Source organism: Populus trichocarpa, chromosome 1, assembly GCF_000002775.5.
Source record: "Populus trichocarpa isolate Nisqually-1 chromosome 1, P.trichocarpa_v4.1, whole genome shotgun sequence".
Classification (NCBI taxonomy): domain Eukaryota; kingdom Viridiplantae; phylum Streptophyta; class Magnoliopsida; order Malpighiales; family Salicaceae; genus Populus; species Populus trichocarpa.
This window is the reverse complement of record NC_037285.2, coordinates 32,099,883-32,125,984: the sequence shown is the minus strand read 5'-3', so window position 1 is coordinate 32,125,984 and position 26,102 is coordinate 32,099,883. Positions and strand designations below refer to the sequence as shown.

The 26,102-nt window shown below is 35.1% G+C and overlaps 3 protein-coding genes across 3 annotated transcripts; 1 reads left to right on the top strand and 2 right to left on the bottom strand.

The window, feature by feature from the left end:
• Window positions 1-9,455: 9,455 nt before the first annotated feature.
• Window positions 9,456-13,596, top strand: LOC7461689 (uncharacterized). The gene has a single exon (XM_002298670.4). The coding sequence runs from the start codon at window positions 9,584-9,586 to the stop codon at window positions 13,376-13,378; it is 3,795 nt and encodes a 1,264-aa protein (XP_002298706.3). The 5' UTR covers window positions 9,456-9,583; the 3' UTR covers window positions 13,379-13,596.
• A 1,917-nt stretch (window positions 13,597-15,513) lies between these two features.
• LOC7492021 (phytosulfokine receptor 1) lies at window positions 15,514-18,123 on the bottom strand. The gene has a single exon (XM_002300157.4). The coding sequence runs from the start codon at window positions 17,723-17,725 to the stop codon at window positions 15,680-15,682; it is 2,046 nt and encodes a 681-aa protein (XP_002300193.3). The 5' UTR covers window positions 17,726-18,123; the 3' UTR covers window positions 15,514-15,679.
• A 312-nt stretch (window positions 18,124-18,435) lies between these two features.
• On the bottom strand, window positions 18,436-23,234 carry LOC7461690 (dicarboxylate transporter 2.1, chloroplastic). The gene is made up of 4 exons (XM_002300158.4): window positions 22,235-23,234; window positions 20,724-21,037; window positions 19,044-19,492; window positions 18,436-18,792 (listed from the first exon to the last, which is right to left on the bottom strand). The coding sequence occupies exons 1-4, from the start codon at window positions 23,075-23,077 to the stop codon at window positions 18,677-18,679; spliced, it is 1,722 nt and encodes a 573-aa protein (XP_002300194.3). The 5' UTR covers window positions 23,078-23,234; the 3' UTR covers window positions 18,436-18,676.
• Between the last annotated feature and the right edge of the window lie 2,868 nt (window positions 23,235-26,102).

The window sequence follows — 26,102 nt, the reverse complement described above, 5'->3', positions numbered from 1 at the left end:
AGCTAGTTAAAAATTGTATTGAGATGAGTTCAGAAATAGATGGTAAATTAAGAAGTAGTTGTACAAGTGATGATAATAGTGTAATGTGTTTAATGAAAAAAAAAAGAGTTTATCAATGATTGATGAGGAAGTATTAAATTGAAAAGGACATATATTGATGTGTTTATGGAAAGGTTAATAATATTAGTTTTGTTCATATAGTTGTAAAACTATAGTAATCATGATGATGTGAATACTTACAATAATTTTCATGATCTTGTTAGCTTTACAAATATCTTCTATCAAGGGTCTCAATTATTATAAAAGGGTTAACAAGCTGCTTGACTTTCATATCGGATAGGTTTTGGTGGTATTTAATGAATGTATTGTAAACCAGTTATGTATGTAATTTGTAAGGCATTGTAATTGCGTTAATGTGTAAGTATAAATATTATACTAGTGTACTTATAGATGAAATAAATGGATGGTGAATCAAAGACAATCCTTATAAAAGATAACATTATCTCTAAATTTCATGTACATGACAATCGTATAGATAAAAATTGCATTAAATTTTCAGGGCATTACAATTAATTTTTTTTATATAAACCAAGCAACCAAGACAATAGTACTCATATGTTTCTCTACCTAGAGATTTTCTTTAGTTCTTACTGTTGTGTTTATTTTGGCCTTCAACAACTTTTGGATATATGAGTGCATTAGAAAATTTAATCTTTATTGAAATTCTCAAAAAAATAATCATATTTCTCACTCATATAAGTGATTTTTCATTAAGAGTCTTCTGCTATACCCCACTTGGTGTACCAAGATATAAAAATCATTAAGAGTTCAGCTCACCCTTTATCACACTACAACTAACAATTATTTCATCATAAAAATAAACAAAAAATAATAATTTTCTAATGCTATAAAAAATGTCATATGACTTAGCTTTCCATTTGAACCTAGATCTTAAGATCTCCAATGAACTAGGTATTTATTATCATTACACTTTTTCATCTTTTAAAGGCTTTAAACTCATTCCCCTTGATGAATTATTCACAAGCTCTCTCGACAAACTTTTGGTTAACAAATTTGAAATATTTTCCTTTGACTTTATATAGCTAATGAAAATAATTACATTTGAGAGTAAGTGTTTAATGAAATTATGTCTACGATGTATATGTCTAGACTTCCTATTATACATACTACTTTGTACCTTTCCAATTATTGACTGACTATCATAATGGACACAAATAGCTGAAACTGGTTTTGGTCAAAATGGAAAATCCTCTATGAAATTCTAAATCCATTTGGCTTCCTCTCCAGTTTTATCAAGAATAATAAACTCTAATTCCATTATGGATCTAGTAATACATGTTTTTTGGAGGGTTTTCATAACATGATTGCTCCACCATGTGTAAAGACACATCCATTTGTAGATTTCAAATCCCTGGTGTCGGATATCTAATTAGCATCATTATATCATTCTAGTATTGCCAGGTAACCAATATAATATAGCTCATAGTTCATGGTGTACCTTAAATATTTGAGTAACCTTTTCATTGTCTTTCAATGATCAATACTTGAATTACTTGCAAATCTACTTAGTTTACTAATCGAGTAACCAATATCAGGCCTTGTACAGTTCATAACATACATTATGCTTTTAATTATTTAGGAATATTTTAATTGATTTATTCCCTTACCTCTATTCTTGAACATATATACACGTATATCAATTGATTTTTTGATAGTGTTATTATCACATTTAGAGAATTTATTGAGAATTTTCTCAAAATAATGAGATTCAGATAATATCAGTCCATCAGATATCCTAGAAATTTGTATTCCTAGTATGACATTTGTAAAAACCAAGTCTTTCATGTCAAACTTGTTAGTTAATATTTTCTTAGTAGATTTGATCATGTGATTATTGTTACCTAAAATTAGCATGTCACTCATATAAAAACATAAAATGGCATAATATTTATCTGTGTTTTTCATATAAATTCATTTATCAACTTAGTTGGTTTTGAACTCATTTGACAACATATCCTTATCAATTTTTCCATGCCATTTTTTAAGTGTTTATTGCAAATCATATAATGATTTGGCAAGTTTACAAACTTTCTTTTCTTTTCCATTGATAACAAACCCCTCGAGTTATTTCTGTAAACCTTATCATTGATGCACCATTTAATAAAGCTACTTTTACATCTATTTGATGTATTTGAAGCTTATTAATAGTTATAATGGCTATTAACATTCATATGAAAATTATTCTTGATATAAGTGAATATGTGTCAAAATAGCCCATACCTTCTTATTGTCATAACCTTTAACAAAAAGCCTAGCTTTATATTTGTCAATAGTGCTATTAGTTTTCATCTTTATTTTGAAGATCCACTTATAACCTGATGGTTTACTTCTATGAGGAAGATCTATTAGTTTCCATGTATGATTTTTCATAATGGATTCAATTCCAATATTGTCTACCTCCTTCCAATAAGAAGCTTTTGGACATGACATTGCTTTAGAGTAGTTTCGAGGTTTGTTTTTTAACAAGTATGTTAAAAAATCAAGACCAAATACGTTTTTGCCCTTTTACTTATTCTAAACTCAACTTCATCATTTTTTGATTAATGATCACTTGAGTTAAACTCAATCATTTTCTTAAGTTAATAATTTTCTTGTGCTTTCTTCTATGGAAACATATCTTCAAAGAATATATCATTTCTTGATTCTATAATAGTTTTAGGATATATATATATATATATATATATATATATATATATATATATATATATATATCCTTAAAATCTGACTTGTGTACAAGAAATTCATATGCATTATTATTATATACATATATGATAAATACACAATTCATAGTTTTAGGTATTTTCTTGACCTTTTTAGGATCAGGTATTGCTATCTTTGCATGACATCTCTATACTTTTAGGTATTTATAGGAAGTCTTCTACCTTTTCTATAATTCATATGGTGTATTTTCTAACTTTTTATGGGGTACTTCGTTAAGTATATAATTGACAGTTAAAATTGTTTTCTCCTAAAAAGTTCTAAAGTGCTTCTAAAATTATCAACATGACATTCATCATTTCTTTTAATGTTCGGTTCTTATGTTCCATAATGTAATTTTATTATGATGAATAAAAATTAGTAGTTTAGTGGATAATACCACTTTAGGAACAATATTCACTAAATGATGTTTTGTATTCTCCACCTTTATCACTTTTAATTACCTTTATCTTCTTGTTAAGTTGATTTTTAACTTCATTCTTATAATATTTAAATATTTTAAGAGCTTCTACTTTGCTCCTAATCAAATAGGTATAACAATACTTTGTGCAATTATCTATAAAAATAATATAATACTTTTTTTCACCTCTCATTTGCACAAACTTTAAATCACCAATATCTAAACTAGAGGTTCACTACTTCTTTTAATTATTTGAAAAAAAAAAATTTTATGAATTTTGATTCTATATAAATTTCACACTTACAATTTTTCTTAAAAACAATTCTTGATTATAATTCATGGTTTATTAACCTTTGTATATAATTACAATTCATATGACCTGACCTTTCATGTCACATATCTCAAGACTCAAGCAAATAAGAAGAAGAAATAATCTTATTATTATTCTTATCATTAGTTACAATGGTCATTACATTCATTTTAAGAGATCATTATAGAAACACCCTTTTTCACTCTAAAAAACCATTTTAAAAATATATATTCTCAACAATGAGTCAAACACTAAGTTCTTAATGTCAACAACATACAATATGACACTTCTAACATTTAATACCTTGGAGGTTGATAAGTTCCCCATGTATATATTTTCTCCATACATTTCTTTGTAAATGGAACATCATTTTTCTCGGTGCATACATGTCTTGTTGCACTAGTATCAACCTATCATTGTTTGGAGTTTTTAATCAAGTTGACTTTGGAAACAACAAACATGTTCATTTTTGAAACTTTATCAACGAGATAATCAACCTTGTTGATATTGGCTTCAACAATCATTCTTTTTCTTGGGTTATTTTGCTCATCCTTATTTTGTTCATTATGATTTGTTCAATTATCATCATTTCATTTATAAACTGTGATATATATAAAAATAATATCGTGTGAATAACACTTTCACTAAACAAGTTTCCATAAAAGATTGAAGGGGTCATAAATGGTCGTATTTAAAACTCAATCTCTTTAGACACAACTTTTTAGATTGTATTTATTCACCGTATTGGTTTTGTGCACATGAGAATAGTAATATATTTGTGAATAGTATTGTATACATTAACAAAACCAACCATATATCCTAATGCCATTTTTAGAGAGTATAAATTTATTACTCTCAAATGCAACCTTGAGATTTAGAAATTTGTCGACTATTAATCTTTTCATAACGACAACTTTAAGCTTGAACTATTTGTCCAAAACTTTCTAAAGTGCATTTGCACTCTTAATTGAACTATACACATTATATTGTGTATTGTTTAATCTATTCAAAATATAGTTTTTATGCATAAAATTATTATGATTTTATATATCCAAAGCTACCATAATAATGAAAATTGGATTTATTATTTGACAACTTTGTCACTTTTTCCTACTAGAACTCAACCAAGTTTAAGTTGAGTATACAAATCAATATTTTATGTTGTCACCATTTAAAGTTTAATCCATTGAACTTTTCAGGTTTCTCACTATACATCTTAAAAGATGATAATAAAATATTTGCAATATACTTTTTAAGATTCCAACACCACCATCTTAATTTAGATACATTTTTTAACAAGGTCAATTAACCAAAATAAAAGAACTCAAATATCTCTCAACAAAATAAGAACCTAAGTTCTAGATTTGGGAGAAAAAAATAAAGCATAAAAGAGAATGAGAACACTAAAAATAAGGTAAGAAAGTGTGTGAAAAAAATCTAAAAAATTCAAGTTAGAAACTCTTCATTTGCCCTTGTTTTTACAATAAATTTTAAAAACTAAAAGATTGAAGAATTAATTCCAACCATTATCAGCTTTTGATTAGCCATCATATATCAAGAATTAAATCTAGAAAAACCAATGGTTCTTTAAGTAGGAAAATCAACGGTTCATTGAAATTAATTTGTCATTCACCCATAATTTGTTTAAATCATGTTAGTTAAACAAATTTCTAACAATATATGTATATATATATTATGGTGTTTTATTATGCTATATTATACCTCTGGACACATTCCATTATTTATTGACTACTAATCTATTTGTGCACCAAGGCCAAAACAATGTCATTTTAGTTATTTTTGGTGTGAAATAATGTCATTATTCTAAAAGAAATGTGGTTTTTTTTAAAAAAATATATATTCAATTTAGTCCTTGGAGTTCGAGGATTATGTTGCATAATCTATGAAATCCATTTATCTTTGATACAGTTCCTACATGTTGAAAAAGGATAAATGCAATGTAAAAGAGGAAAGAGAGATAAAACTTCATGTAGTTTTAAATTGTTCATAAACACCATAAAAAATAGTTAATGGATTTTTCATTTCAAAGTATCCATTTTCTCTTAATCGGTCCTTCATCTTTTAATCAATTTCTTTAATTTCTCTAAATTTCTCATCTATTCTGTTTTAAAACCTGAAAAAAGCAATTTTTCCAATCGCAATAAAGAATAGAGATTTAAGGCATTAAAAAATTACTTGTCAAACTTAGCGAGGGTGATTTCTAAAGATCCTTAATTTCTCTTTATAAATCAAACATAAACCCACTCCAAATAACAATCTAATAATGCATGTGGGTTGTCGTACATGTGTGGCATTGCGATTATCGTCCTTTTGGATCATGATCCTCGGGTGTGGGTGGAAACAACAAGGACTTCTTATCCTTTATCAGTTAAAAAGTTTTGGAGTCACCACCTAGTATTTTGGTCACTAGTATCTCTAACTTGTCTTAAGAGTTTAGATAAGGGGACTGATTGTGTATAAGAAAGACAATATCACCTCTAATACACCCAACCTAAGGTAAGTTGTTTGCTATTTGTGTGATTCCTAAGGCACTATTGTGTTTTTTTAATCATGGATCTGTCTATTGTTTAAAGTCGATCCATCCCAGTATAATGAACTGTGACTTTACCTAGCTATTCTAAAGTCAAAACATATTTTTGCATCTTTTTTCTTTTAATATTCAAGAATACATCTTACATATAGGTTTGTTATCCTTGATATTGGGATGAAAAAATAATTGTTTTGGTATTTTTGAAATATAGGCCAAGTTATCATGAATTTCATAAACTTGTGTATTAAATCCAAAAATGCATGCAAAAATATAAATAAAACTATTTTTCTTGAATTTTGGTATTTAAAAAAATGTTAAATCATGTCATGTATTTATTATTATTATTATTATTATTATTATTATTATTATTATTATTTATGCAAATGTGATTTTTATTTGAGAGACTTGACCATATACAATTTAAAATAAAGTTGTATTTTTGAAAGAAATTTTTTTTTTTGCAGAAAAAAACAAGTTTATTTAATATTGAAAAAGCGTCTCACTTGTAGGTCACAATCTCAAATATTAATTATAAAAGGGTAACAAAATATAGGAACTCAAAATTAATTGCAAAATGATCTTTTAAAATTTTGAAAATTTATTAAAATTAGACTAAGACTATGTTTGGAAAATTGTATTAATCAAACTATCAAGATATCAATTCAAAACAAACTATTTATTCATCACTCACCAACATAATAATCCAACAATCACTAACAATCAAACATCAAGTCTTATTATGAATTATATTCAAATCTCATACTAAATCAAATAAATTAACATAAACCCAAGCATAATCCATGATCTAGACTTAATGTTCAATTAGAAATCATAACCCTAAAAATAAATTCACAATCCAACATAAATTATCAAATCATTTCAAAATGAAAAAACAACATCAATTCAAACTAATAATATCCAAACAATCCAAAAAATATACACAACAATGAACATTTCATCTCAAATTTCATAACATGTTAACACTTTGTAAAAAGATGATTGGAGTTCATGGATTGACCTTCCGAGGTGTTTGGTGTGTCCACGATCTAGTGAAATCAAATTGAAAGGATTGTAAGAATTCTGGCAGTGTGTGTACCACGCACCCCCAACATTGTTGGTGTGTGAATTCACACGTCATCACTACTAGAGGATAATGAGCTGTCGGATCCGATGTTCCTATGTCTCCTCTTCGCTCCTACACTAGCGGTGACGCTTAACACTGCTTGAGAAAGGAGATTTGAACACCTCAAGCTCCAGGTTTCTCTCTCTTCCAAGTTTGTTTCTTTCAGCTTTCTCTATTGGTTTTTATCACGATGGAGACAATGTTTCTTTGTCTATTATTACCACAAGGAGGAGTTTGTGTTGTAGTACGTAGTTGGCCGTTGATTTGAAAGGAAAAAAGGCCATCAATTTTTTCTCAAGGAAGAAATAAGTGCTATGGATGAAAGAAAAAAAAGGTTGTCATTGGTGAGGGACACTGCTACCATTGGCTAGAGCCCGACATGGATGTGGCAACTATGTGTGTACTATGCTCCCTGATGATGAAGAAGATAAAATGAAAAAGGAAGATATGGCAATCAATTTTTTTCTTAAAAAAAGAGAGAAAAAGAGGCAAGTTTTCTTTGTCAATGGTATATGGGAGAGTGAGTTGTCATGGTTGGAAGAGATACAGGGTTATTGAGTGGAAAAATATGGCTAGTAGTGGATTTTTTTGTGGAGGTTGTCAATAGATTATGATAAAGATGGGGTCTTTGGTTCTAAGGTGTTGAGCATAGTTGTGGTTTACAAAAATAAGGGAGATGGGAGGTTATAGTTCCAGTTGGGTCTGTTGATTGGGTTTTATAGCAGTGTAGTGACTTGGTTGCTGTGTTGGCGTGATGGTTTAATGGTGGAGAAGGATGAAAATCAATGAAAATAGCAATAAGGATGATGAGTGGTGTGTATTTTAATCAAATATAGAAGATTGAGATGATATTTTGCTAGTTTGAGGAAGGGCCAACTAAGAACAGGAGGTTAAAGATGGTGGCTGTTAGGTGGAATTAGGTTTATTGGGAGAGACAACTTTGAGTGGCTATAAAGATTTGATTTTAGAGGAGAGAATGGATTTGTGATGGTCCAGTGAAAGGAGGAGCTCCTCATTCGGTCTTTGTTCTCGGTTGTGAGGAGTAAGGGTTAGGGCAAGCGGTAAGCTTGTTGGAGAGAGGTTGGCTTGTCAGGGTGTTGGGCCTGGGCATTTTAGTGTTGTAAAGATAAGATCTAGGTTTTTTTTTTTTTTATGTCTTCAGGGAGAATGTGTAGTGGAAAAAATTAATTGATTGTGTGTATTTTTTTGTGGCTAATGCTATAACCAATTTCACTTCTCCTCCATTTTGCTTGTGAGATTCTTTCATTATTTATAGGCAAAATAAATTTGTCTTTTGCCTCTTAATTGCTTGGTTTCCAAGCAAACTTGGTGACCAAGCAACTCAAAATCATTTTGGTTTCTTATTTCTTTTTTACACTTTAGGTCCTCTTATCCATATATAATGTTTTTGTTTTTTTTTATATATTTTCATATTTTTTTAAAAATCAACGTCATTATCAACTCGATAAGAAAAATAAACAATGATTTTGAAATGAGTGTGTCAAAAGCTGAATGCATTGAAAATAAATTTTTGAATTTTAAATTCTTTTAAAAAGATATTGAAAAATAACAAAAATACATCAAAAATATATTTTTTGATTTTTTTGTTTTGTTTTTTGCTAATTTGTTTTAAAAGAATGGGAGATGATTCATTATTGCATATATGATGTTGCATCAATCAATTCATTGAAATGTTTTCTTTTATTCATATTTATGGAATTTATTTTCATAAATGTAATTGATATAGAATTGATCTAGGTATTTTATATTTATAGATTTTATTTTTATAAATATAATTTATATAAAATTTATATATGTATTTTATATATATATATATATATATATATATATATATATATATATATATATATATATATATATATAAAAGGACTTGTATATGTCCATTCATCTAGTGGTTTTAAACTCACTTAACATATATAGATATAATTGACTCATTTTAGGATATAAGAATAGATTGAATACTTACCTCATCTCACTTTAAATATTTTCATAATATTTTAAGATGTCTAAAATATGTAAATTATTATTTTTTATAAGCATGTCAAATCTTATATTTTCTACTTAAATATATAATTGGACTTCAAATAATTAAAAATTAATGCTCGAAGTTATGTTTTTTTTTAAAAAAACACACTATCGTGATAACCATCATTTAAAAAAACAAGGTACTCATAAAACTTGGCCCTGTGAAACCCTAATCTAATGGCCCAACAAAACCTAGCCCATAACTAACAACTAACTCCCAAAATATCCAAACACAGCCATCCTCTCGCACTCAAAACTCAAATCTCCGCTATAATTCTCCAAAACAACACTCAATAAAAATCTGACAAATTCCCATTTCAATTCAGCAAAAACCCACAAAAAAACCCTAACAAAATGGATCCTGAAATCGCCAAAACCCAAGAAGAACGCAAAAAAATGGAACAACAACTTGCCTCTTTAACCTCTTTAACCTTCGATCGTGACTTGTATGGTGGAGTCGACCGTGAGGCTTATGAAACATCGATTCCAGCTACAGATGATGAAGAACCCGACATGGGTCTTAACGAGGTTGCTCAGAGACTCGCTTCGTATACTGCACCGAAATCAGTTCTTAAAGAAATGCCTCGTGGCGGTGATGATAGCGAAGAAACTGATGGGTTTAGGAAGCCATCGAGAATTATTGATCGCGAGGATGATTATAGGAGGAGGAGATTGGATAGAATTATTTCGCCGGAGAGGCATGATCCTTTTGCTGCCGGTGAGAAGACGCCGGATCCCAGTGTGAGGACTTATTCGGATGTTATGATGGAAGAGTCTTTGAAAAAGCAAAAGGAGGAGTTGTTGAGGAAGATTGCCAACAAAAAGAAGGAAGAAGAGGAGGCGAGGGCTGGAAAGGAGGAAAATGTGGCGAGTACAGTGCCTAAAAGGAGCAATAGGTGGGATCAATCGAAGGAGGATGATGGGAAAGTGGTTAAGAAGGCGAAGACAGGTTCGGATTGGGATTTACCTGATGCTACACCGGGAATTGGGAGATGGGATGCGACACCTACTCCGGGGAGGATTGGAGATGCTACACCTGGTGCTGGGAGGAGGAATAGGTGGGATGAGACTCCTACACCGGGGAGAGTGGTTGATTCAGATGCTACTCCTGCAGGTGGGGTTACGCCAGGGGCTACTCCTGCTGGTGTTGCTTGGGACGCTACTCCTAAAGGAATGGTTACCCCTACCCCGAAAAGGCAAAAGTCTCGTTGGGATGAGACTCCTGCTAGTATGGATAGTGCGACTCCTGCTCTTGGGGCGGTTACTCCTAGTCTTGGTGGTGTGACTCCTGGACCTACTCCTCTTGGTGCAATTGATATGGCTACTCCAACTCCGAATGCACTTGCCATGCGCGGGGCAATAACGCCTGAGCAGTATAATCTGCTGAGGTGGGAGAAGGATATTGAGGAGAGGAATAGGCCATTGACTGATGAGGAGTTGGATGCTATGTTTCCTCAAGAAGGGTACAAGATTTTGGAGCCACCGGCTTCTTATGTGCCTATTAGGACACCAGCAAGGAAGTTGTTGGCTACCCCAACACCAATGGGCACTCCTCTTTATTCTATTCCTGATGAGAACAGAGGGCAACAGTTTGATCTAGGGCAGGAGCCTCCTGCTGGGTTGCCATTTATGAAACCTGAGGATTATCAGTATTTTGGTGCTTTGTTGAATGAGGAAGATGAGGAGGAGTTGTCCCCAGAGGAGCAGAAAGAGAGGAAGATTATGAAACTTTTACTGAAAGTGAAGAACGGGACACCTCCACAGAGGAAGACTGCTTTGAGGCAGTTGACGGATAAGGCTAGAGAGTTTGGTGCTGGGCCGTTGTTCAACAGAATTTTGCCACTGCTTATGCAGCCTACCTTGGAGGATCAGGAGAGGCATCTTCTGGTCAAGGTAATTGATAGGGTTTTGTATAAATTGGATGAGTTAGTTAGGCCTTATGTTCATAAGATTCTTGTTGTTATTGAACCACTCTTGATTGATGAGGATTATTATGCCCGTGTGGAAGGGAGAGAAATTATTTCTAATTTGAGTAAAGCAGCTGGTTTGGCCACTATGATTGCTGCTATGCGTCCTGATATTGATAATATTGATGAGTATGTTAGGAACACAACTGCAAGAGCTTTCAGCGTTGTCGCTTCAGCTCTCGGGATTCCTGCATTGTTGCCCTTCTTGAAAGCTGTGTGTCAGAGTAAGAAATCCTGGCAAGCTCGTCATACTGGAATCAAAATTGTTCAACAGATTGCTATTTTGATTGGCTGTGCTGTTCTTCCCCATTTGAGGTCTCTTGTGGAAATCATAGAACATGGTCTGAATGATGAGAATCAGAAGGTGAGGACAATCACTGCCTTGTCCTTGGCTGCTCTTGCTGAGGCTGCTGCCCCATATGGCATTGAAAGCTTTGATTCTGTTCTGAAGCCATTGTGGAAGGGCATTAGGTCACACCGTGGCAAGGTCTTGGCTGCCTTCTTGAAAGCAATTGGTTTTATTATTCCTCTTATGGATGCTATGTATGCCAACTACTACACCAAGGAAGTCATGTTTATTCTGATACGTGAGTTTCAGTCACCTGATGAAGAAATGAAGAAGATTGTGTTGAAAGTGGTTAAGCAATGTGTGAGTACAGAGGGTGTGGAGGCTGAATATATACGTTCTGATATTCTTCCTGAGTTCTTTAGGAACTTCTGGGTTAGAAGGATGGCCTTGGATAGGAGAAATTATAGGCAACTTGTGGAAACAACTGTTGAGATTGCTGACAAGGTTGGTGTTAAAGATATTGCTGGCAGAATTGTTGAGGATCTGAAAGATGAGAGTGAACCATATAGGCGTATGGTTATGGAAACAATTGAGAAGGTTGTTGCGAACATGGGTGCATCTGATATTGATTCTAGGTTGGAAGAGCTTTTGATTGATGGCATTCTCTATGCTTTCCAAGAGCAGACCAGTGATGATGCTAATGTGATGCTTAATGGGTTTGGTGCAGTTGTCAATTCTCTTGGACAGAGGGTGAAACCTTACCTTCCCCAGATTTGTGGTACCATTAAGTGGCGCTTGAACAACAAGAGCGCTAAAGTGAGACAGCAAGCTGCTGATCTTATTTCTAGGATTGCTGTTGTCATGAAGCAATGTCAGGAGGAACAACTGATGGGTCATCTTGGTGTTGTGTTGTATGAGTATTTGGGAGAAGAATACCCTGAAGTTCTTGGTTCAATTCTAGGAGCTCTCAAAGCAATTGTCAATGTCATTGGTATGACCAAAATGACTCCTCCTATTAAGGACTTGCTTCCAAGACTGACACCAATTCTGAAGAATAGGCATGAGAAAGTCCAGGAGAACTGTATTGACCTTGTTGGTCGAATTGCTGATCGTGGAGCTGAGTTTGTTCCTGCCAGGGAGTGGATGAGGATTTGTTTTGAGCTTCTTGAGATGCTTAAGGCCCACAAGAAGGGCATTCGGCGTGCTACTGTGAACACTTTTGGTTACATTGCTAAGGCCATTGGACCGCAGGATGTCTTGGCGACTCTGTTAAATAATCTCAAGGTCCAGGAGCGCCAAAACCGGGTTTGCACAACTGTTGCAATTGCTATAGTTGCAGAAACCTGTTCACCTTTTACAGTCTTGCCTGCCTTGATGAATGAATATCGTGTCCCAGAGCTTAATGTGCAGAATGGTGTCTTAAAATCCCTCTCTTTCCTGTTCGAGTACATTGGCGAAATGGGTAAAGACTATATCTATGCAGTGACTCCATTACTTGAGGATGCACTCATGGACCGAGATTTAGTTCACAGGCAGACTGCAGCTTCCGCTGTTAAGCATATGGCTTTGGGTGTGGCTGGTTTGGGTTGTGAAGATGCATTGGTCCACTTACTTAACTATGTGTGGCCCAACATATTTGAGACTTCCCCTCATGTGATAAATGCTGTCACTGAAGCCATTGAAGGAATGAGGGTGGCCTTAGGTGCTGCTGTTGTGTTGAACTACTGTCTTCAGGGGCTGTTCCATCCTGCCCGGAAGGTCAGGGAAGTGTACTGGAAGATATACAATTCACTGTATATTGGAGCTCAGGATGCTCTTGTGGCAGCTTATCCTATACTGGAGGATGAGCAGGATAACGTTTATAGTAGGCCCGAGTTGATGATGTTTGTATAAACTGCAGTTAATTTGCAGTCAGAGAGTATCAAGGGAATCATCTAGAACATGTGTTAGGCCTTTTTGTTTTTCTATTTGGTCGCTGTAGTTTGATTGATATCCATATGCAATCTTAGACTGGATTAAACTTTGTCTTTGCTCTGGTTTTTTAGCTTGCTCTCGTCTGGATCATTTACGTGTAATAGTACTGCTATGAAATAGAATCCAAGCTTTCTTGAGATCTCAAGCTTCCAGTATGCTCTTCCTGGTGCATAAAAACAAAACGTACTTGGTACATGTTTTGATGGAGTTCAGGTGTCATGAATTCATGACCCACCATTATTGAGGCATTTTGTATTGTCTTCTTGGGCCTTTGGTGTGCACGATACGATGACATTATCCACCACCTGCTTGTTATGATGGTAGCTGTGCGTATGCCTATATCTTGTGTCTTTTGGCTCTACAGATCCTTCAGTGCCCTTCTAAACGTGCAGCGCAATTGAAGTTCATATAATATGCGAAGAGAATATTTGTATCCGTGTTAAATAGTGTTTTTGAAAATTTTTAATTTTTTTAAAATTAATTTTTTATAATTTTAAATATATAATAATATTAAAAATAAATTTTTAAAAATAAAAAATAATATCTGTCAAGATTTCAAACACTAATAAAATAGAGTAGAGAACTAGAGAATATTACTACTCCCTGGTAACGAGAGTTTTGAAGGTTTCACTTTCACACACCATATGGCTCGTGCTTCCACTGAAGTTTTCTAAAACTTTAGCGGGCAGTGTATGCAACTGGTGTGTCCGGAAAATGCCATGCATTTAATTTCTTCCTTTATTTTTGGATGCAAATCAGCAACCTGACCTAAAAAACAACACAAGACCCATGAATATTATAGCAAAGAATCTCGAATTCTAAAAAAAAAGAAGAAGTGGATAGTAAATATGAGTACAATACGGCGAGTCATTCGAGTAGTTCCAAAGAGGGAGAGTTCGGATAATTCATCTCTGACTTCATCTACTTCTTTTCTCTTCAAAATTTCCATCGAAGAAAAAGAAGAATCTGACAAGTATGGCGAAACTCCACACCCACATCTCAGCCTCTCTCCTTCGTCGAACAGCTCCCTGCCAAATCAACCACAACACAGAATCAACCACCACAAACAACATAACAACAACAACTCCTCCCATTTCTATTCCTCATCCCAAACCACACAAAACGACCACCACAGCCGCAACAGCTCCTCCACGCCAACAAATTACCCAGCAGCCAGTGCCCCTCAATTACCCGAACATCCCCTCACAAATCAGTTTCGGACCACTATGGTTTCGTGGAATACCATGGGAAAGAGAAGGAAGATTCACAATGGGAAAGAGAAAGGAAGGTTAAGTGGCATATATTATAATGTTTTCTTTATTAAGTGGGATTTTGCCCGTCTCCAACCACAATGTTTATCATGATGTTTCTGCTCTGGACTTACCTGTAGAATATTGATATATTATAATGCAGGAAAAAGATAGTGTGTTGGCTGATTAAGGGGTACCCGCCATATTAGTTATCAGAGTTAAATAAATGCAAAGCTTTTTTATATATATAATTTTTGGATGGAAGAGTGCATTTATCTTAATAAGATAAATCAGTAGTATATAATAATGATTCAGGATTCAGCTTGGCAATATAAGCTCTTTTGGATTTAATAATTTCTTTGAATTATTAGTTGGGATTATTAATTAAAATTAAATAGAGAAGAAATCTAAATGGTGTGTTGTTTTTACAGGGGGGACACTCTGAAATTGTTATCTCTGTCCCTTTTTTCAATATTTTATTTCTTTATGATCTCTTTGCCTTCTTATACCGTTCATGATATAATCCTATTTTTGAACCCTGAAAAAAGGAGTGAAAGAGAGGGAGAGAACGTGAAGAGAAGTGCCTAAAAAGAAGAAAACAATTATCGGAGAGAGGTTTGTGAGTAGTAGAGGGAATTGATGTCAGAAACTCCCTTTACATTCCTAGGTAAACAAGGCCTGCAATCCTCTGAAATGTATTTATTCACTGAATAGTATTAGAAGGCATGTTCAACAAGCAGAAAGCTCAACTGTTTTGATGTGTGGTTTGAGATGTATACTTGGCAAACTGAACAAGTGGAAAGATGAGAAGAAACAGGAGATATATTACATAGAACTTCCCAAATCTACATTTACAAAAATGACAAGGGCCACCTTCCTTGTCAGATCTAAATGCCATTATGGCCACTTCTGTTTAGATTTAACTCCTGCTACATTTGGTACTCAACTCACTGAGTTTGATGCTTGTTTATCATGTCTTTGCAAACACCCAGCCGGATGCGAAGCATAAGGTGACAGTGAAAAGGAACCCAGTCATAACTCCAAGTCCAAATTGCAAACCGATTATAGTCATTTCTTCATCAGCCAGCTGAACATCATGAGGAGCCTGATGAGGCTGAAAAGGAGTAAGCTGTTGTCCACGCAGACCTTTATTTCCCTCAAAGCTTGAAGGTGGAAATGTCAGGAACTGGCCTCCTGTAGGGATATCTCCTTGCAATTGATTGTATGCAATGCTGAACTTCGACAGAAAACTGAGCTTTTCCAGTGAGAGAGGTATTTCTCCTGATAAATCATTATAGGATAAGTCCAAAACTTCCAAGCTTGTCATGCCTGAGAAACTATCGGGAATGGTTCCTGAGAGATGATTTTCTTTCAGCTTCAGAACGTGGAGTTCTTTCAAATTTCCAAAACCTGGCCATAAGGGTCCTGTGAGCTTATTGTAACTCAAGTCCAAAGTTGGTCGAAAGCCCCAAATACCTTTATACTTGAGTTTTGCACCATCTGCTACGAACGAGAAGAGTGGGAAGCCTAAAGAAAGTCCTGGTGATATTTTCATGTTGATCAGGCCCTGTAGCTCTGTCAAGCTCTCAGGTATTTCACCAGTGAAAGAATTGTTCGACAGATCCATGTAAAAGAGATACTTGAACTCATGGAACCAGAAGGGAATAGTTCCATACAGTCTATTCCATGACAAATCCAAAAGTTGCAACATATTGCTGCCACTCAGCCATGTTGGAATGGAACCTGTAAGTTCACAATAAGGAATAGCAAGTGCCCTGAGGTTCCTGAAGTGAAAATTCACATTTCTGGGCATTTGTTCACCGTGAAAGTTAAAACTAAGGAACAGTGAAGTTAAGTTTCTGCAATGTTGTAGAATTGCTAGGGCTGATGATATGTTAACAAGGCTGTTGTTTGAGAGTGAGAGGGATCTTAGGGCTTGGAGATTCTTGAACGCAAAAGGAACTTCACCACCAAGGTTATTACGAGCAAGATTCAGATTGGTCAGTCTCTGGCAAGAGGATATAACATCAGGCAGCGGACCATGGAAATTATTAGAACCAAGATCGACAGAGGTGAGATGAACCATTGCAGAACAATTGAGATTGATTGGACCATTAAGGGTGTTGTTGTTCAAATTCAGAATTACAATATATGGAGAATTTACCAATGACATGGGCAAATGGCCACTGAAGTTGTTTGAGCCGGCGAAGAAATTCTCAAGCTTAAGCCTCTCAAAAACATCTGGAAGAATTCCAGAAAACTTATTGGAGGAGATATCCAATTCCACAAGGTTGGAAAGTTTACCAATCTCATCATTTAGTGGCCCAGAAACTAAATTATTCTGAAGGTGCAATATACGAAGATTTCGCAGTTGCCAGAGGCTTTTGGGGAGATTTCCTGAGAGGTGATTGTCATTAAGAAAGAGTTGCTGCAGAGAAGAACACCTTCCAAAGTTTGCTGGAACTTCACCAGTGAAATAGTTGTTTCCAAGATTGAGCGTGTGAATATATGATGAGCTCTCACAAAGTGCTGCATCGACAGAACCGTTAAAATTGTTCCTTGAAATGTCAACATACCTGATCGAGGATAAATTGCTACCTCCTGGTAATGGACCGACAAGATCATTATTGCTCGAGTCAATGATCTCAAGATTCTGCAGGTGGAGTAATCTGGCTGGAAGGTATCCATGAAGGAAATTCTGTGAGAGGTTCAGTATACTCAGCTGATCCAAACCTGCCAAGGACTCGCTAATTTTTCCTTTGAGTCTTTTGCTCCCAAGTTCTAACCTGACTACCCTTTTACTCGGAACAGTGGAATTGTCACAGGTGACTCCTATCCAAGTGCAACAATTTGAGTCTGACGTATTCCAATCAAGCCCATAGTCTATGGAACTGGAGAAGCTAGTTAAGGATCTAAGATCATTTGAATTGCATGAGAAATTCTCAGATCTTGTGAAGGGAGCCTTGAAACTGATTGTCAACAAGATGAAGGTGAAACAAAGGTACGAGTATTGCATTTTTCACCAAGTATCAAAGAAAAGAAACCAGTGAAGTGAAGATATGGTGTCTAAAATGGAATAGTTTAAGCATAAGGGCATGATTGTTTTCCTTTTCCTTCTACTCCTTCCATTGCTTTTGCAGTAGAGTCTTTACCCTTCCATGTCATGTATGTGTTTTCTATGCCTGACTTGGAGCCCAGTATTAGAAGTCATCAAGTGAATTACTTCAAGCTTGACTTTTTACACTTTTGTCTTGAGAAAGAAAATTATTTTTGAACGGTCCATTTCATGGTTGCTTCTGTAGTTTAGACTTTTCAAGGATAGTTTGTTTACGTTGTAAAAACTGCTGTTCAAACTAAAAAGGCATAAAGAATTATGCTTTTCAGCTTGAAACGCGTTTTATCTTCCAATGGATGAAGCTGTCCAATTTGCATGGTCATTAGTTTAATTGGGGCCACTGGAAAAGCACCTTGGAGTGAGAAGCAATTATTTCCAGCAGTCACTGAAAACTTCAACAACCTCCTATAATTCCAATCTGAGATTATCCCTCTCTTTCTCTGCTTCTCATAAAATTCCAATCTGGGATTTGCCCTTTTGTAATGGTCAGTCACAGCAGTACAAAAAAAGCAAAGTCCAGTTGAGGACATTGGCAGATCTCGTGGAACAAACATAGCATAATTCGACAATGGTGATGAGCAATAATGTGTTGCCAAAGATCAAACAGAAGGTAAGAAAAACAAAATTAATAAAAGGATTGATACAGAAGTTTCTGCAACTTTGATTCGCTAAAAAATAGTTGAATGTTTCAATCAGCATTATTATTTTCATAATGCTATACATGTGAAACTAATAGAGAAATCCAAGATAGAAAAAATAATTTCTTTTCAAAGTTGTAGGCTCAGCTGTTTCTCCAAGTCAGGATATCATTTCAGAAGGAGCCCCAGCAGTTACTTACAGTGCAAAAGAAAATCAGTAGAGGCCTAGAAATTTCCACCAGAAAGTTCCAGTAACTCCCCAGATGATGGCATTAATAAGGGCCATCACAAAGCCGAGCTTGAACACATCAGGAAGGTCCATATAACCAGCTGTTGCAAAAAGCATTTAAAACACTATCAGGTGCTATGCTAACGACTCGACGCAGATAATTTAGGACAGAATTACTTCTCAGTGTGATCACAACAGATAGATCTCTGTCATGGAAAACCCTAAAACAGAACAATTAGAAATGCTAGCGTGGAGTTTCATAGATTGTCAATGAAAATAAAGTTCATGAAGCGAGATTCGAAGCAGAGATGCTTCACAACTGCTTGCATAATTTGGGGGAGCAGATCCGTACCTCCATAGTATACAGCAGATTGACCGCTGCTATAATGGGTAAGAGCACCGAAAAGATTTGTATTGTAAGCTAAAGCCAAAGCTGCCAATGTAGCGGGCACCCCAGCTGCCAAATGCATTGCGAGAAATGCAGAGTATAAAGCACCAACATGACCAATTTGACCAGCAAATAGGTAATGGATAAAGAAGTAAGATGCCTGAAGAACCCCAAACGCAGCAGGCCAGCTCAAAGAGAGAGATTGAAGGTTCTTGGATACACAACCAGACATCCAGGATATAACACCGAGGTTTGTTAATTGGCTCGCCATTCCCACTAGAACTGCAAACCAAGCCAAGGTATCCCATGCCGATTTTTCACTTAAGCAGTCATCCCAATCAAGAACTCCCAGCAGAAGCAGTATTGATAAGCCAATCATTGCAGCGACTACACTTGGTATTCCGATAGCATCTCTGCAAACAAACCATCCAATATAGAATCCAAAACCATAAACACATTTCTGAAAGAAAGCATTAAAATATCGACAGTGAACATAATAATGTTTTAGGATTGAACGACATGCCATGTTCTCTTTTAACAAAATATAATGATTACTATATTATTAGCATGCGCTACAATGTTCTTAGATCAATTTTTTTATATAAAAAAAATATTCAAGCATTATTAATATATTTTTTTAATAAAAATTTTTAATTATAAATTCAAAATATAATGTATATTGGATATATGATTTAAATATTGTTATGGTAATATATTAAATGATATTTTTTTTTTAATTATTGAAAAATGATATATTCGATTGACCCGGATTAAGTTGTCAAATCTGCTATCTTGGTCATGAGATTATGACATCCCTATAAAAATCAAGTCAAAATAAATTATAAACATTCATTCTTAATTAACTCAATGTTGAAAGATGAAATTAAAAAAAAATTATAAAAAAATACTCGAGTCGATTTGGGTTAACTTATCAAACCTACAACTTGAGTCAATCCAAAAAAATTACAAAGCTTAATTTCAAACCAGTTTCAATGTTAAAGAATGATTTTATTGAAGAAATAATCAATTAGAAAAATCACATTCAACTATCATCTTATTCCACAGAAATGAGCAGTTAACAATTATGACCAAGTCTTTTTAAGACAGCAGTTAGCTAGTATAAGAACATCTAAAGTATAAAATGAGAAAACCACTTTGCACATTCAACTTTTGTTAGGGCTGGGGACTGGGGAGGAGGGAAGATTATCATTGGGTGCCAAGGAATTAAAGAGGAAAAAGATACACAAACTCATACTTATTACAGGTGGTATTTACGCTGGTGTAACTATTCCTGGCACAATGATCAATTTATGATCATTCGAATGCCCAGAAAGCTGCAGCAGATCATAACAAATCAACTATATGGCATTCTGTTCTTGCGGACCTTAAGCCTGCTGATGCAACCCACTCAATCATGACAACATCCACACGACCAAAAGTCCAGGGTAAACATCTGGGTTCAGAAATCCACAACAGGGAACAAACAATTCGAAGTCCTAAGGAAATTCTGATCTCTCCACATTTTTTTTCTATTAATTTACGCTGATGTGTCAGCTGTAATCTATGCTTTGTGTATGGAGATCCTGTTCCAGTTACATTTAAAAAGTTAATAAAATCTGAGGTGTTATGAGATAAATGACTTACCCAAATACCCACAAAGAAACTGCAAGAAGCATTGTACCAACCATGGTCCATTCATTTTTTGTGACAGAACCCATAGTCTCCAGTTTCTTTGCAGCCACTGCAGGGGCATCTGGAGTGTCTTTGGTTTCAGGAGGGTAGAGCTTATATAAGACGAGTGGAGTTACTAGAAGAGAAGTCAATGCTGGCAAGCTAGCAGCCTTCAACCAAGAAATCCAAGGGTTTGGAATCATCACCCCAAGTTCCCCGGCTAATTTAAAACACAGCAAATTTTGAGCTGCCGCTGTTAGAAAAAGAGAGCTGGAGCTGGCAGCACACTGGACAACATTGCAAGAGAGTGAAGCTTTAGGTAACTGACATGAGAATATAAAAAGAGAGAGCTATAATTTAAGAACAAGCTATTAGAAACCATTGACATGCCACAGAGGAAAACAAAGCCATGCTTTTAGTTGATAACATGGAACAGAGATGAAAGGGTTTTGAAAGCTAACAATCCACTCAAAACTGATGCAGGAACAGACTGCCCGTTGCTCCCAAAAACCTAGACTAATGGTAGAGGGAAATTTATTTCTATATCCACACGTTCATAGCATCTCAATTCGTAAACCCAATGGTCCTTTATGCGTGGGTCCCTTGCATGGACCACCGCCATCGTGGGTCCCACAACTTGGATTTCTGCTCCAAGAGAGAGAGGATGCCCTCGCATCATTCACCCCTGTAAAGGAATTGATTGAGCCTGAGACGTCCTGGCTGGCTCTGAAACTAACTAATGTAGGAACAAAATATCAGTTGCTCCCAAGAGCCTAGACTGATGGTAGCGAGTGAATTTATTCCTATATCCACTAAATCATGGCATCCCAGTTCATAAAACCAATGGACCTTTGTTTGCAGCTTACCCCATCATTTGTGCAGCATCCTCATTGTGGGCCCCACCACTAGGATTTCCACCACAAGAAGGAGAGGAAGCCCCTGCATCAAAAACCTTATGCGGGACCTCTTATGAACTCTCCAGATAATAATAATCAGGTGAAGAACTGAGGAACCCAACTAGTATACATTTCCCTTCACGATTAAGCCTGCACATTCTCTTACGAGATGCCACCTAGACATGCCGTAAAGCCTTATCAGGATGGTAGCAAGACATTTACATCAGCCTAACTAGCAATTCACTACAGTTCAACAAAAAAAAGGCACTTTCCCATGGAAACGCAATTCAACCACCCATTTCTTTCTGACGTATTGATGAATCTTCTAAATTCATAATGAAGAAAAAGAGCTCATCAGCTAGCAAAATCCGCAAACAAATTATCATTCTTTTAAGCAACAACGTCTTCAACATTTAATCCCTCCAGTTGAAACAGGAAAATAAACAACCTCACAAACACAAATGACATTACAAATTGCACTGTTCCATCCACAATAGAAAAAGTAACCGCACCTACACGTCCACACAAATTGCAAAACCAACAAGGAATGATACAAAACCAAGATACAAAGTGTAAAGAGAAAATAACCTGCATTTGTGACTGGATTAAATAAGAACCGAGCTTTGCCGAAGAGGAATCGCCAGGCTTACTCCCTGCTGACAATGACAATGACTTGATAATAGGCAAAAAAACCCCACCAGCCCTAGCAGTAGTGCTAGGCATCGCAGGCGCAATAAGAACCTCACTGAGTGTCAAACCATAAGACAATCCTAAAGTACTCTTCCCTAGCCACTTAACAAAGTAAGTAGCAATCCTATCACCTAATCCAGTCTTAACAAAACCGCGAGCAAAAAAGAAAGAAATGACAATCAACCAAATAACTTCATTAGTAAAAGCACTAAAAGCAGTCGTAAATGACAAAGTTCTAGTAACAAGTAAAGTTGTTAAACCCAAAAAAGCCCATGCCGCAACTGGCAAAGGACTTAAAATAAGACCAGCAATAGTAGAAAGGAAAATAGACAACAATTGCCAGGCTTGTGGGGTAATTCCTATTGGTTTAGGCACAGCAAACCTTACAATCAAGCCTATAGAGACAGATATCAAAAGGGGTATCAATTTTGCTCCTTTTTGAGGTGGGGTTGGTTTTTCTGACGAGTCTGATAACGGGTTGTCACTGGATTTTGTGTCCAATGCGAGAATTCTAAATTTCGAATCGAAGGTTTTGTTTTTAGTGTGAAATGCAGAGAAAAAGAGAGGTTTTTGAGTGGATGATCTGATGGTGGAGAGTAAGGGAATGGATGGTGAGGATTTGGTAATGGAGAGAGGTTTAGGTAATCTGTGGAGTAGGGAAATGCGGGTGTAGAGAGAGGTGGAGAAGGTGGTGGTTGTTGTTGTTGTGGTGGAGAGAGAGTGGAGGGCAAAGCTCTCCATTTTCACTCTGTTCCTTTGTGTTTTCTATGTAACAGGGATTGGGAGGGAGAGATATACAGGGGGGGAGGGAGAGGGAGCGGAAACTACAAGGATAGTTTGTTGTGTTTGACGTGTGAGGAGGGAAATTATCGGAAGCCACAAAAGCCACAAGATATGAGATGTTACTGAGGACCTTTCATTCTTTAAATTTTTAAGGTCAAACGTTGTTTTTAAGTATGAGAATGGAGAATGGACATGGTTTACAAAGGATTCTTGAAGCTGTTCATGTCTTATGCATGGTTATAAAACTTGACTGCTTTGGAACAGTGTCTAGGTAACGGATTGAAAGGGTTAAACCGGATTGAATCGAAAAAATTTAAGATCAAATGTTGTCTCAAGTCCGAGAATGTACATCATTAATTTACAAAGGCTTTTTGAAGTTATTCATGTCTTTTATGGCTACTCCATAAAAAAATTTAAAAAAATTCTTATGTTGCACCCGACATCGCGGCGGCCCACAAATAATTCTCTTGAATTACAGAAAAAAAACAGGTTTCTTGCATCTGGTTTTTTTAAGGGAAAATATCTTGTTTTAGGAGTCGCCACCTAGTATTATGGTCACTAGGAACCCTAACTGGTCAACAGAGATTCTATGGTTCGGGACTGGTTACGTAAAAGGGAAGATATTATCACCCCTTAAACGTTCTACCTAAGGCAAACTGCATTGCTGTTTTTGTCTTAAATTGCTAAATCTTTATTGGTTTATGTTCTGATGATTTATTCACAATATTCCTGACTCTGGCGTCAGTGAATATTCAACTACGGATAATTCCAACTCTGGCGTTGGTAACTATTGCATAGCTATAAAATAAATTTAGATTAATATTTTTTTTTATTCCTGACTCTAACGCTAGTGAATAAACAAATAAACTAAATTTACGCATTCACATATTTTTCTATTTTTTATGTAGTTAAATAAAAAAACAAAAAAAATAATTAAATCAGTGTTTTTATTCCTGACTCTGGCGTCAGTAAATAAATAAATAAAAATAAATTTATTTTTCATACATGCACATATATTTTTTTTGCTAAATAAAAAAATATAACGAATAACAATAATATAAACTTAAACCAGTATTTTATTCCCGACTCTGGCGTTGGTGAATAAACCAGAAATTTATATTATTTTTAATCATGCATGCACATATTTTTTCTATTTTTCTATTTCTCCTATTTTTTTATATTTTATATATTTTTTTTCTATTTTTTTATTATTTTTGGGGCTGGGTCCAGCTCAGCCCACATGGGCTGGACTAGACCCAGCCAGCCCAGCCCAGTCACTGGCCCAAGCCAGTGACCCGGCTGGGCCATACAAGGCACGCGTGATCTAAATCACGCGTGCATGGCCCTTGTTACTGAATTAAAAAAAAAACAAACAGCGAGAATGAAGTAAAGAAAAGCGGGAGAAACAGAGCAGAAGACGTACCTGGTGCGTTTGTAGAGGTTTTGCGCGAGATTGCTGAAGGCGGTATTTCTGGTCCGAATTTCCTTTTACTCCTTCTGCTTGTCTTCCCCGTTGTATTCCCTTCCTGCGTCTCTGTTTCGGCTTAATTTTCTTCGTTTTGTGTTATGCTCTGTTTTTCAGAACACCGTCTCTCTCTCTCTTGGCTTGTTTCTAGTTCGTGGTTTTAGGCCGGTACTGGTGAGGGAAAGGTTTACTTCTGTTGTGGGGTTCTAAAAAAACTTAAAATTTTGGTTGGTATCTTTGTGTTTCTCTCTTCTGGTTTCGTTCGTCCTTCTCTCTCCCTTTTTCACCTCGCTCCTCTTCGGTGCTGCTCGGTTTATATAGGGCTCGGCGGGTTGATAACGGGCGGTAGGCTAACGGTCGGCCACCATTAAGGCGCTCATAACTGAAGCCAACGGACGACGATTACTGCTGCAACGTTCCTCCCTCCATTACTGCAGAAACGGTCACTGGCTTAAAGGAGAAGAAGATGAACAGCATCTTCAAAACGACGTCGTTCGGACATTTTTCGTTTTGATGCATGCAGTTTTGAACGTCTTGTAATTAAACCCCTGGTTTAAACTGTAATTGGCCCCCTGCATTTGCGCGCCTTTTTCAATGTAATCCTTGGATTTTAATTTCGCAATTTGGACCCCCAATTAACCCCAAACTTTGCTATTTCTTCAATTAAGTCCCTGATTTCATTAATTTAATTAAATCCAAAGTCCAATTAAGTCTAAACCTTATCAATTCTCTAATTAAACCCCTGATTGGATTAATTAAATTATTTCCAAGCTTAATTAAGTCTCAAAACTTATTAATTCTCCAATTAAACCCTTGATTTGATTAATTAGACAAGTCAAAAATTTAATTAAATCTTTAAGCTTCCAATCATGTTGTCATTAACCCAAATTTTAATTCATTTTTTATTTATTTCATTTTTATTTTTTTCATCATTATTATATATATATTTTTTCATCATTTTTTCTTTTTATCATAAAATTAAAAGGGTCAAAAATTGGGTTATGACACCTTGTATTCTAGATTTTAGGCAGGTATTTTTCTTTATTGAGAGTGTTAATTTAAGAATTTATCTCTTCTCCATAGTTTTGAGGTTTTTAATTTTAATTAGTGTGTGTATGTTTTTTAAAAGGGTTTTTGGTTTTACTTTATACTATCTCACGGGTCATTTTATTAGTTTTATTCTAACTTCATTTATTGTTCATTTTCTCACGCATCATTTTGGATTGGAGCAATAATTTTGTAAAAAAGTTGTAATTTAATAATCAAACTTTTATTTTATATAGTTAAGTTTTTTTGAGCTCAAATTAACATTCAATTACCTTGAAAGCGTCTAAAAACAAATATGAGCTCAAGAAATTTTTTAATTTCAGGTTTATTTTGGATTTGAGGTGATTTTTTATTTTTTTAAGTTCATGAATTGTTTAACAAGATTCCTAGATGATTTTCTAAATATTTTGGGTTAAAATTAATAACTACTTGGAATGCAACAAAGGTTGTTTTTAACATAGTGTTATTATT

Bases quoted from the DNA above. Each gene is read 5' to 3' on its own strand.
- LOC7461689 (XM_002298670.4), top strand. From the start codon at position 9,584: ATGGATCCTGAAATCGCCAAAACCCAAGAAGAACGCAAAAAAATGGAA.
- LOC7492021 (XM_002300157.4), bottom strand. From the start codon at position 17,725: ATGCAATACTCGTACCTTTGTTTCACCTTCATCTTGTTGACAATCAGT.
- LOC7461690 (XM_002300158.4), bottom strand. From the start codon at position 23,077: ATGGAGAGCTTTGCCCTCCACTCTCTCTCCACCACAACAACAACAACC. The intron at 19,493-20,723 runs GTAAGTCATTTA...GTTTGTTTGCAG, and splicing joins GTTTCTTTGTGGGTATTTGG to AGATGCTATCGGAATACCAA. The intron at 18,793-19,043 runs GTACGGATCTGC...TTTTTGCAACAG, and splicing joins ATCTGCTGTATACTATGGAG to CTGGTTATATGGACCTTCCT.